General features: G+C 35.4%; 1 protein-coding gene across 1 annotated transcript in view; it reads right to left on the bottom strand.

Moving 5' to 3' along the window:
• Positions 1-13,815, bottom strand: part of COG5 (component of oligomeric golgi complex 5) — a 325,049-nt gene that overhangs the window by 167,216 nt on the left and 144,018 nt on the right. The window contains exon 7 of the mRNA XM_014831838.3: positions 2,355-2,485. Within this exon, the coding sequence (XP_014687324.3) occupies positions 2,355-2,485 (131 nt within the window). The remainder of the gene's footprint in view (positions 1-2,354; positions 2,486-13,815) is intronic.

The raw sequence follows: 13,815 nt of genomic DNA, 5'->3' as shown, positions 1-13,815 counted from the left end.
CACGAATATCAATTTACACGTGAGAAATATTTTAAAAATTGTGAAATGAACCAGAATGTTAATATGGGCAATCCGTACAATTTCTCCCTTCAGGAAAATCATGTAGGAAGCCAAATTATACTCAGAAGGTATAAAACATACAGAATCTAAACAAGACAAATTAATTGGATAATATTAATAGCTAATGTCAACAAACTATGATAATTTAATCCACACAGCCTTACAAAGAGACACTACTCCCATCCACAAAGCAGAATCTACCCTCCTCTGAACTACGCTGAGACATACAACAAAATTATAGCTCTCTGGTTCCTGTTTTTCAAAGATCCATGCAGATCATTCTACATCTAACCACGTAGACACACATTTTTACATTTTTTTCTTCTTATCTTTCTAACTTAATCTCATTGATTAGACACAGGTCATTGGCTAAACAACAATAGTTATCTACTTTAATAATCTTTGATTAACTTTACACAGTCTGAATATATAAGAACTCTATCAATATTTTTGAAATATTTCCTAAAAGTTTATCAGTCCTACTTTAATTTTAATGATTTAAAAACTGAAGCAAAGTCAAATGACAACTATTAAAATGTACACAAACAACATATCTAAAACAAAGTTTACTTAGAAACAACTGCCATAGAAAATACTTTCCCACTTTAAATAAATGAGAATACAATAGAAAATAAGACTTCACAAGTAACCATTCCTTTGTAACATGTTAAAATCACCCATCTCTATTAAAAAATAGTATTTCAGTTCTATAAACTTTGGTACTGTTTCCTTTCTACCACTTTTGGTTTCATTCTCATGACTCCAAAATATAGTAAAACATTAAAAATTGCATAAATTAAAGATATATGCATGCATGTACATACATACATACACAGCAATAAACACTTTACAAGTAAAAATTTTTAAATAGTATATATACACAAAGTTTTAAATCTGATAGAGTGATAATATGGGCATTAGATAAATATAAAAGGCTTGTGATATTGCACTTTCTGACATGTTAATTGCTAACTTTCTTGCAACTAAATGAGCTGGGCTGATATCAACTTTTTATACAAATATTCATCTTAATTCAAAGTTGACTTAAAATTCCTTAAATATTTCTTTGAGAAGAAGATATCTTCTCTTATTTGATAGACAAGTATTTTATTTTTTAACAGTATAAGTGTTTTATCTTCATAGTGAGACCTAGAGTGAAAACAGAATAGGGAGCAAATGAAACTAATCTCCAGTGTTGGAAGTTAGGATAATAGTTGCCTTTGGGAAAGAAGGAGCAAGTAGAGGCTGTGAGAGAGAATGAACAGACTCCAGGAGTGCCGGCAGTGTCCTATTTCTTGACCTGAGTTTTGATCTCACAGATGTGTGTACATTGTGGTATTTCATTCTATATGTATGTCTATGGATTTGCTCAGTTTTCATTACGTATATAATAATCAACTTTAAAAGTTTATTTAAAAGGGTAACTGACATTCCATTATATTTTTTAAATTATAACAAGATTCAGAAGTCAAATAAGTAACTTTCTGATTTAGAGACTACTTAAAAAGCTGAATATTTATAAAATTATTCTTAATACAAATGCACAAAATGAAATTCCTGGCTTAACGGCTACGAGTTAAAAAATGGATATTAATGATTGTATTTGGGTCCAATACAAAGGGAGAAAATATCTGGGTGTAATACAAACGTAGGAGAACTGAGATTGACATCTAATTTGTTGATTCTGCTACATCAATATGTTTCAGTTTCTTCTAATTCAGAAAATTAAGTATCATAAAATGATAACTTAGGAGAAAATCTCAAGTAAAATTTTTTTTTTTAAATTATGGCACAGTGATTACTAAGCGTGCAAGGTTCTGAGGTTAGAGTGGTTAACATTTAGAATCAAATTATACCATTTACTAGCTGTGTGATCTTCCACAAATTATTTAAGCTCTCAGTTTTCCCATCTGTAAAATGGAAATAACAATAATACCAACTTTATCGGGTTGTTGAAAGGCTCAAATGAGTAACAGTGCCTTATACAAAGTAAGCATACTCACCAGGTATTAACTATCTATCTACACATACACATTATATAAAACTGTATTTCATATTACACAAACACATTATACATTAGGAATCTTAGAATCTAGTCTTAGTAGAATTAAATAAATATATATTAAGTAAAATTTCCCTGTATTTACTTTATGTCCTACTCTCCAATTCAAATTGTAGACATAGTTCCTCAGTGATAAAATGAGGACACACATTACTTTTTCAACCTCAAAGTCAAATGTTCATCTGTATTATGACATATTTTTCATATTAAAAAATGACATTATTTTTATTACCTGAGTCTCCACACCCTGCTCCAGTAGGCGCTTAGCTTGATTTTCCACTTCAAGTCGAGCTCTTGCAATAAAAAGTAGATCATTTTCTATTACTTCTATTCCAGAGAGATCTATTCCTTGAGAAAGATAATCTGTTTAAAACAAATACACATTTAAATATTTCAATACTGAATAAATATCAAGGTATCAAATCATCATGTCTAATTTCTTCAAAATACTATAAATTTGCTGTTGAACACTATTACCTTTCAAAATCTGTATTTTAAAAAATACAGCTATCCAAACATTTTCCACTTAGTAGATAACTTTACTCTGGTGCAAAATGTTTCACATAAGAGAGAGTTGGTAAAGCAAGAACAGAAATTATGATTATTGCAAATTCAAAGTAGTGTCAACAGATTACATAAAAAGTAGTATCAAATTTATTTTAATGTAAATAAATATCCTGATAACCTCAGAAATTTCTCAAGTTGCAAGACAGTTTTAAAATTTATTCTGTAATAAAACATTTTAAACAAATGTCCACCATTTGGAAAGATTAATAAATTATGAAAACACCTTAGCATGCTGCCAGTTTACATGATCATACAGACCTAACAGTTACTTACATTGAAGGATTTTCATAATATTACTGAATGAAAAAAGTTACACAGATGAATTAATTTTATTTATATAACTATAAATATATAATTATATATATAGTTTATAATTCTGCAAACTCTATTTATGGAGTTATATATATTCTATTTACAGAATTATATACACAGAGCAAGAAATGTGAAAAGATATCTACCAAGATGTTAATGAAGCTGGGTACCTGAGGGGTACTGTAGATATTAAACCACTGCTATTTCCTGTTTAATTTGAGGGGTGACTCAGGAGTCTCAAGGAGTTGTGAGCTTGTTTTGCAGAAGAAAGAGAATGTCTGGGGAGATGGCGATGACCAATTACCAGATGGCTGGCCCTCAGCAACCACTGAAGCCCAGAAGTCAGACTGCCCAGGGGCTTATCGGGAGTGACCCCTTTCTCTCCCCGGAGCTCCTCCTGCCAAGCCCCTTAGCTCCATAAAACCCCTCTGAGTTCTGTTCTTGGGAAGGTGGATTTGAACAAACCCAGGCTCTCACCTACTCATTTTGGCCAATTTGAATAAAACTTTCTCCATCTCCAAGCACTGATGTCTCAGTGTTTGGCTTACTTGCATCGGGCACAGGAACTTGAGATTAAGAGGTTTGGTATCATTAACAACAGTTGTCTCTGCATATTTAGAATTTGAGAAATCTATTTTTTTTTTAATTCTTTGGCTTAATCTTAGACATATATAAAGTAACCATAATGCTACAAATAAAGGTCAAGTTTTCATTAAGCAGCTTACACACAGTTCTAAATCTCCTATTTTCCATTTTAACAAGACAAATTACTTCTAAAAGACAAAATTGATTTAGATAGACGACTTTGTTTTCCAGTTACTCAACAGAATATGAAATGTGCTTTTCCACTATATGCTCTTAATTAGAACCACTTTTTTAACTGTAAGTCTTATTAAAATATATGCCTAGTACTCACTATTACCATATTTTACATAGGCTGGATCACAGTGTACTACCCAGGTGAAACTGCATTAAAGCATCCAGCACAATGCTAACCAACTACTTAGCAGCACTCAAATATGTGCTGACTGAACACCTTATAGTTAGTTGTACACAAGAGGACAAAAAGGAAATGATGTAAAGAGCAGCTGAATAGTGGTTATTGATAACTGTACTTCAACAATGAGCTATTTCTAAAAATGTGTATATCTAAAGGGACTTTAGCTTACCACAGTGGAAAGAGTATTGAAAATGCCTTTAAATCATTTGGGCTTAGACTCTGCCTCATAATTTACTCACTGGGTGGTCACAGTCAAGTGATATAGCCTCAATTTTTTCATGTGTAAAATGCCAACAATTTCTAATTCACGGCCTACATAACTCAAGACTATCATCAGCATCCAAATAAATTAATGAATACCAAAGTAATCCATACATCAATCTATTATGTAAACGTAGGGTGGATTATAATCTACAGGAAATTTTTTTAAATCTGATTTTTTAATTTTAAATTTTATTGTTTAGAGAATTTTGAGAAAATTATATTTGACCCGAGTTGTGGTAATGATCAAGGAGGAAATGCTATGTGCACCCTAAAAAAACTGACTAGACAATATAGAATCAAACTACAGACAGACAGTAGAAAATAAATATTCTTTTCAAGCTCATTATCAACTTTTCTCTCTTTTTTTCTATTATCTAAGGAAGAAAAATATCACAATTAAATAAAAGAAAGGAAAAGGCATGATAAGCAAGAGATCTTGCTGGGTTCTAACTCGACCTCTGCCATACGTGTTTCTGACTATCAGTCTCGCAACCTTTGGTATCAGTTACTTTATTGGAAAAATGAAGAGCTAGACTTACATAAACCCTGATGTTCCTTCCACTTACAGATTTCTAGAGGTAAGCAAACCTAACAGTTGTTTTATTCTTATGAATGCTGATCTCTGGAGACTATTCAAGTCATTCATTCAATCCATTTACTGAGTATCAATCATTTATAAGTCACAAACACACAGAAATTAATCAGACATAAATTCTGACCGCAAATGGAAAAGTCTAAGACAGGCAGAAAAAGCACAAAGTTGTAACCATTGAGAGATACAGATAAAGTGTATTATGGCAGGTACTGTGGGGACGAAGAGAAAAAGTAAATATAGTTTCTGTCCTTACAGAGTATACAATCTAGTAGGGAAGACAAAAATATAAATGATTAACCCCAATACTTTTTTAAGGTAAACAACAGCTCTCATCACATTATCTAACCACCTCCCCATCCCCCACTTATCCACACCATATTTACAATCACTCACTTTAAGAAATAACCAGATTGGAGGCGGAGCAAAATGGCAGGGTGAGCTGACCCGGGACTGTCTCCCCTCCAAAGTACAACAAAGGACTGAAAAAAACCCCTGAATTTCAGCTAATGAACCTAACGCCAGGACTCAGAGACCTACAATATCAAAAGACAGAGGACAGAGCCCCTGCTGCCCACCTCGGAGGAGCTGGAACCAGGTAGGAGAGAACATCACTCCATCCCCTAGAAACCAGGATCGCCGCGCGGGTACGGGAAGGAGTGGGGGAGGGGCCGCATGACCAGGGGATTGTCTAGGACTCCCACCGCCAGTACAGTGGAAACCCGCTGACAGGGGAAAGCTTCCGTGCACAGGTACCCCATAAACCCAGGGCCCTGGGAGGCCAGAGAACAGAAGTGATCGAATCCAGATTGGTGCGCGAGAGAAACTGCCCCCGCCCCAGCAAAGCGCACTGGGTGCCGCCATCTTGCCAGAAGGCAGAGAGCTCAGAACGCATGGCACTCGACCCCAATCTAGTGGCAAGAGGCTGCAACTGCAACCAAATTCTACCACCATGTGAAAAAACCGCTCCTCTACCATCCAGCAATTTATAAAAGCCACAGACCAGAAGGAAAACAATAAAAACACAGAATTAAGTCCTGAGGACTTGGAAATAGGTAAACTAAGTGATAATGACTTCAGAGCAGCTATAACCAAAAAACTCAATGAGGTAGAGAGAAAGATAGAGAAACAAGCCGAGTTCTGGAGTTACTTCACAAAAGAGATTGAAATTATAAAGAAGAATCAAACAGAATTACTAGAGATGAAAAACACAATGGACCAGATAAAACACAATATGGATTCCCTGAATGCCCAGGTAGACTCCATAGAAGAGCAAATTAGCATAATTGAAGATAGACAGGCTGAATGGCTCCAGACAGAGGAAGAAAGAGAACTAAGGATTAAAAGGAATGAGCAAAGTATTAGAGAGAGAGCAGATTCAATGAGGAGAAAGAATTTTAAGGATCACAGGAATTTCCGAGAACGTGGAAAAGGAAAATGGAGCAGAAAGTGTGCTTAATGAAATTATAGAAAAGAACTTCCCAAATCTAGGGATTGAGGGAGAAATGTGTGTAGAGGAAGCTTTCAGATCTCCTAGATTTGTCAATGTAAGAAGACCTACTGCAAGACATATAGTAGTACAAATGGCAAAAATGAATGACAAAGAAAGAATACTCAGGGCAGCAAGACAAAAGAGAATAACCTACAAAGGAGCTTCTATCAGACTTTCAGCGGATTTCTCTGCAGAAACCTTACAAGCTAGGAGAGAATGGAGTGACATATTCAAAGCTTTAAAAGATAAAAATCTTCAGCCAAGAATACTCTATCCAGCAAGAATATCCTTCAGATATGAGGGAGAAATTAAATCTTTTCCAGACAAACAAAAGTTAAGATAATTTGTAACCAAAAGTCCTCCACTACAAGAAATCCTCAAGAAGGCTCTCATATCTGAAAAAAGAAAAAAGGGAGAAAGGGGTCACAAACCACAGAGAAGGGAGACAGATAGATAGAACCAGAATAGGATAGCAAATATTCAACTACAGCATTAGGATAAAGGTAAGGAAACTACCAAAGCAAAGACGATCTTATCACTCTAACTACAAACTCATAACTCAAGTTGGAACAAGAAGTGAAAATAATAATTTAGGAAGGGAAGAGCAAAGGGACTAAATTAGTCTAGGCCAAGTAAGTAAGAGACCACCAGAGAATAGACTATATTATATACGAGATTCTAAATACAAACTTCAGGGTAGACACTAAACTAAACAACAGAACAGAGCCACAAAACATAAATAAGCAAAAATCTAAGAAACCCAGCATAAGAAATTGCAGTATCAAATGGGTAGGATAAAGCAAACAGGAAGAGAAAAGCAGGGAAGCCAGATAATGAGCAACAGATTGACAGCTTTAAGTCCACATGCATCAATAATCACTCTCAATGTAAACGGATTGAACTCTCCAATAAAAAGACACAGAGTGGCAAAATGGATTAAAGAACAAGATCCAACAATTTGTTGCCTCCAGGAAACACACCTCAGCCCCAAGGACAAACACAGGCTCAGACTGAAGGGGTGGAGGACAATACTTCAAGCTAATAGCAAGGAAAAAAAAGCAGAAATGAAAGAGGAGAAATAACAACAGATGCTGCAGAAATACAACGGATTATAAGGGAATACTCCGAAAAATTCTATGCTAACAGAATGGATAACCTAGAGGAAATGGATAAATTCTTGGACTCCTACAATCTCCCAAAGCTCACTCAAGAAAAAGCAGACAATTTGAACACACCAATCACAAGGAAAGAGATTGAAACAACAATCAAAAACATCCCGGGAATAAAACCCCAGGACCAGATGGCTTTCCTGGGGAATTCTACCAAACTTTCAGAGAGGACTTAATACCTATCCTTTACAAGCTATTCCAAAAAATTAGGGAGGATGGAACACTTCCTAACACATTCTACTAGGCCAACATCACGCTGATACCAAAGCCTGACAAGGACACCAGGAAAAAAGAGAACTACAGGCCAATATCACTGATGAACATAGATGCAAAAATTCTAAACAAAATTTTGGCCACCGGAATTCAGCAATTCATCAAAAGGATCATACATCATGATCAAGTGGGATTCATACCAGGTACACAGGTATGGTTCAACATCCGCAAATCAATCAACGTGATACACCACATCAACAAACTGAGGAATAAAAACCACATGATCATCTCAATAGATGCAGAGAAAGCATTTGACAAGATCCAACAGCCATTTATGATAAAAACTCTGAACAAAATGGGCATAGAAGGGAACTACCTCAACATAATAAAGCCCATATATGACAAACCCACAGCCAACATCATACTCGATGGGCAAAAACTGAGTGCCATCCCCCTGAAAACAGGAATGAGACAAGGATGCCCTCTATCACCACTCTTATTTAACATAGTACTGGAGGTCCTGGCCAGAGCAATCAGGCAAGAAAAAGGAATAAAAGGAATCCAAATAGGGAGGGAAGAAGTGAAACTTTCCCTGTTTGCAGACGACATGATCTTATATATATAAAACCCCAAAGAATCCATTGGAAAACTCTTAGAAGTAATCAACAACTACAGCAAAGTTGCAGGGTATAAAATCAATTTGCATAAATCAGTAGCATTTCTATATTCTAATAACGAACTAACAGAAAAAGAACTCAAGAACACAATACCATTCACAATCGCAACAAAAAGAATAAAATACCTCGGGGTGAATTTAACTAAGGAAGTGAAGGACCCATATAATGAAAATTACAAGGCCTTTCTGAGAGAATTGGATGACAACATAAGGAGATGGAAAGACATTCCATGTACATGGATTGGAAGAATAAACATAGTTAAAATGTCCGTTCTACCTACAGCAATCTACAGATTCAACGCTATCCCAATCAGAATCCCAATGACATTCTTTACAGAATTAGAATAAAGAATCCTAAAATTTATATGGGGCAACAAAAGACCCCAAATTGCTAAAGCAATCCTGAGAAAAAAGAAAAAAACGGGAGGCATCACAATCCCTGACTTCAAAACTTACTACAAAGCTACAGTAATCAAAACAGCATGGCACTGGTACAAAAACAGGTGCACAGATCAATGGAACAGAATTGAAAGCCCAGAAATAAAACCACCCATCTATGGACAGCTTATCTTTGACAAAGGAGCTGAGGGCACACAATGGAGAAAAGAAAGTCTTTTCAACAAATGGTGCAGGGAAAACCGGAAAGCCATATGTAAAAGAATGAAAATTGACCATTATTTTTCACCATTCACCAAAATAAACTCAAAATGGATTAAAGACCTAAAGGTGAGACCTGAAACCATAAGGCTTCTAGAAGAAAATGTAGGCAGTACACTCTTTGACATCAGTATTAAAAGGACCTTTTTGGACACCATGTCTTCTCAGAGAAGGGAAACAATAGAAAGAATAAACAAATGGGACTTCACCAGACTAAAGAGCTTCTCAGAGGCAAATGAAAACAGGATTCAAACAAAAAAACAACCCACTAACTGGGAAAAAATATTTGCAAGTCATATATCTGACAAAGGCTAAATATCCATAATATATAAAGAACTCTCACAACTCAACAACAAAAAATCAAACAACCCGATCAAAAAATGGGCTGGAGACATGAACAGACATTTCTCCAAAGAAGATACAGGCACATGAAAAGATGCTCATCATCACTGATCATTAGGGAAATGCAAATCAAAACTACACTAAGATAGCACCTTACACCCATTAGAATGACAAAAATATCTAAATCTAATGGTAGCAAATGTTGGAGAGGTTGTGAAGAGAATGGAACTCTCATACACTGCTGGTGGGAATGCAAACTAGTGCAGCCACTATGGAAAACAGTATGGAGATTCCTCAAAAAATTAAAAATAGAACTACCATACAATCCAGCCATTCCACTACTAGGTATCTATCCAAAGAGCTTGAAGTCAGCAATTCCAAAAGTCCTATGCACCCCAATGTTCATTGCAGCATTATTTACAATAGCCAAGACATGGAAGCAACCTAAGTACCCATCAACAGATGAATGAATAAAGAAGTTGTGCTATATATACACAATGGAATACTACTCAGCTGCAAAACAGAACAAAACCATCCCATTTGCAACAACATGGATAGACCTTGAGGGAATTATGTTAAGTGAAATAAGCCAGTTAGAGAAGGATAATCTCTGTATGACTCCACTCATATGAGGAATTTAAAAATGTGGACGAAGAGAACAGATTAGTGGCTACCAGGGGAAAGGTGGGGCGGGGGGGTGGGCACTAAGGGTGAAATGGTGCACCTGCAACACGAATGACAAACATTAATGTACAACTGAAATTTCACAAGATTGTAACCTATCATTAACTCAATTAAAAAAAAAAAAGAAATAACCAAAAGACATGCTAGATTTGGAGTACAAAGAGTTCTATCAACTAGGAGGGAGAAAGAGCCATATTATTTCCCTTAGTGATTATTCCACAAATTTGCTTTTCCAGAAGAGAGATAAATGTAGAAACAAGGTGGTGGTGGGAGGGAAACTTAGCAACTCTCCCCCACCACCGAGCACCCCAGGAGAAAAGAAGGATTACACTAAATTCTGCCCTCCTGTTTATCTGTTGTATACAATCCTTATCAGTGTTCCAAGTCTTTCTACATCTGCTCTTTGTGAAACATATCTGGGAACCGGAGCTAAGGACAGAAAGATGACAATGATTACAATAACAACTATAATTTTTGAAGACCTGGCATTAGACACAAAATGTGTATTTATTCTTTTAATGAATGCATCCATTATTTGTAATACATCTTCTAAATAATCTTGCTAGAAATATTATTAACAAATTATGAACAAATTCACCTGGCTAGTAACCAGCAAAACAGAATTTAAATCCAGGTCTTTCTGTCCTCCACCTTTTCACTAGATCATCCCAGGCCCAAAAGCCTCAGAAAGTTTTATATTCAAAGGGAAGATAGCATTCTTCCTGCAGTCTTCCGACTTGCTCAGTGAAGGGTAAAGATGGAAAAATCACACCAGACTAAACCATTCAGGGAATTAAATTCAGCCAGGTTAGAACAATGACAGCATTAAATAACTAGTATTCTGAGTTTAATTAAAAAAAAATAAGTAAAAATTTTAAAAAAATAATAAAATGTGCTAAAATGCCAAATTTTGAAATATACCAGCATTACTCATACTTTAACAATTAAACCTTAATAAATGTAGGATACATAGCCAGAATTATCTTTCTAGCCACTTAATACTAATATCTGTTGAATCCTTTCATGCACCAAAAACATGGATGAGGAAACTAAACTGATCTATTTGGATTTAACATATTTATTATCTTCTTGGATATGAGAAAACAATGACTAGTAATCTTAGTGGAAAAGAAATGATACTGCTCATCTCTTCATTTACTTAAGCTGAGCAAAGTTTAATAGATTAGAGGAAAAGGAATTCAACCAAGAGATCTGACACAGGTATCAAGAGGATGGGTAACAGAACATAAAAAATTTTTTGTCAAATGTACTCAACTCTTTGAAATTTAAGATACTAAAATATGAATTCTGATTCCCCCATTATCATTGTCCTGGTCTCAATTTACTCAAGTTTAGAATAAACTTCATATGCTTTGCCCCCAAGCAGTCAGTCACTTGATCCCAGTGACAGGTTCTTATATTATTTCCTGGGATTGTCCATTTCATTTTTATTTCTTCAGTCTTCAAACTAAACCAATACCTCAACGGCATAAAAGTTACTTACTACTAAAATACATGTCAGGGCCAGGCCGGTGGCGCAGTGGTTAAGTGCGCACATTTCGCTTCGGCAGCTCAGGGTTCACTGGTTTGGATCCCAGGTGCAGACATGGCACCGCCTGGCACGCCATGCTAGGTAGGCGTCCCACATATAAAGTAGAGGAAGATTGGCATGGATGTTAGCTCAGGGCCAGCCTTCCTCAGCAAAAAGAGGCAGATTGGCAGCAGTTAGCTCAGGGCTAATCCTCCTCAAAAAAATAAAAAATAAAAAGTAAAATACTTGTCAGTCATTTTAATAGACTTCCAATGTTCTAACCAATGCTACACAAGGCTACCAGAATAAATGTGCTCACAATGTTCTTCTCCCATTTATGGAATCTATGGTTTCCTGTTGACCAACATTACCACCTTCTATTTTGCAACACAAATCCTCCTTATGATTCCAAAATCCTCACTGCCTCTTCCTTTACTAGCATCCTCCTTTGTTAAAAGAAAACAAGAAGAGTAATTATAGTTTGCTAAATGATTCAGCTATGCATTTACTTTTCATATAATGTTAGCACTAAATTATTTATTTGGGGAAAAAGAGATGAGGGAAGAGTACACGTACAAAGTTAGGATGGTGCTGGAAGTTGGAAGAAATGAAGGAGGCTAAATTTTCATGCTTCATAGTGAGAAGCTAAAGAAGTTAAAAATTGAAAAGTGGAAATACAGGCAGTTTATTTAGAGATATGGAGGTAAATACCAAAACAATCAGAAAAATATTGAAAATGGTTGCCTCTGGGGAAAGTAAATGGCTAGAGAAGTGGACAGGGGATTGCTATTTTTTAAAAACGAACCTTGTACAACTATTTGAGTATGTTTTGCAGCCACAACTTTCATAACAAATAAAACTAAATTAAATAAAAATAAATGGGAAGTCAAGAAAAATAATATAAAAATTAAAATAAGACAACCAGCCAAATAGAAAAAAAAATTCATATCCTCTAAATCAATGATTCCATTTATGGGAATAAGTAATCTTTAAAAAGAAGAGTGAATACATTTGGACAGGAAGATATTTACCAGAATGTTAATTGCAAGAGTAAATACATACATATGGATACGTGTGTGTATATATATGTAACATGTCTATATACGTGTGTGTGTGTGTGTGTGTGTGTGTGTGTGTGTATATAAATAGGAACATTGGCAATTACTAAAAATTACTTTGGAAATCAATTTGGGGTAATATAGAATAAATGAGATTCTACATGATCAAAATATGCCATTCTTTAGGCACATAACCCAGAGAATTTCTTAGACATGTACATCAAAAAACATGTACAGGAATGTTCATAATAGCATTAAGAACAAAACAAAGCTGAAAACAACTGAAATGACCACCAACTGAAGAACACATAAATAAAATGTAATATAGTCTTTCAAAATACTATGATAGAGGAGTAAAAATAAACAATGATAGGTTTACATATCAATATTGATGTCTCTCATTAACATAATATTGAAGAAGAAGAACAAGTTTTCACAGAATACACACAGCAAGAAGAGATTTATATTAAATTTAACACAAGATTAAATGATATATTATTTGGGGACACATACAATATTAACAATATTTTGAAAAGTTAGGAGAGATAGGAGATACAACATGCTAATAATATTCTAATTCTTAAACTTGGTGGGTAGTATTTGTACCTTACATGTTAAAAATGTGTTTTCACATTTTTTTTTTTTAAAGATTTTATTTTTTCCTTTTTGTCCCCAAAGCCCCCCAGTACATAGTTGTATATTCTTTGCTGTGGGTCCTTCTAGTTGTGGCATGTGGGACGCTGCCTCAGCGTGGTTTGATGAGCAGTGTCATGTCTGCGCCCAGGATTCGAACCAACGAAACACTAGGCCGCCTGCAGCGGAGCGCGCGAACTTAACCGCTCGGCCACGGGGCCAGCCCGTTTTCACCTTTTTATATTTTCCATTAAATATTAAATAAGTATGAACCAATGGTACAGATTATAGTGTTCTAAACAAGGACATTACAACAGTTATAACTGTGTTCCATATGTTCAAAAAAAAGACTGAATATGTTAGTAAAGACATGGATAATAAAAAGACAAATTGAACATCTAGAGATAAAAAGTACAGTCTGGGGCCAGCCCTGGCAGCCTAGTGGTTAGGTTCGGCATGCTCTGTTTCAGCAGCCCCGGTTCGGTTCCAGAGCGTAGACCCAC

This window comes from Equus asinus, chromosome 1 (genome assembly GCF_041296235.1).
Source record: "Equus asinus isolate D_3611 breed Donkey chromosome 1, EquAss-T2T_v2, whole genome shotgun sequence".
In the NCBI taxonomy this organism is placed as follows: Eukaryota; Metazoa; Chordata; class Mammalia; order Perissodactyla; family Equidae; genus Equus; species Equus asinus.
This window is presented reverse-complemented; position numbering and strand designations above follow the sequence as displayed.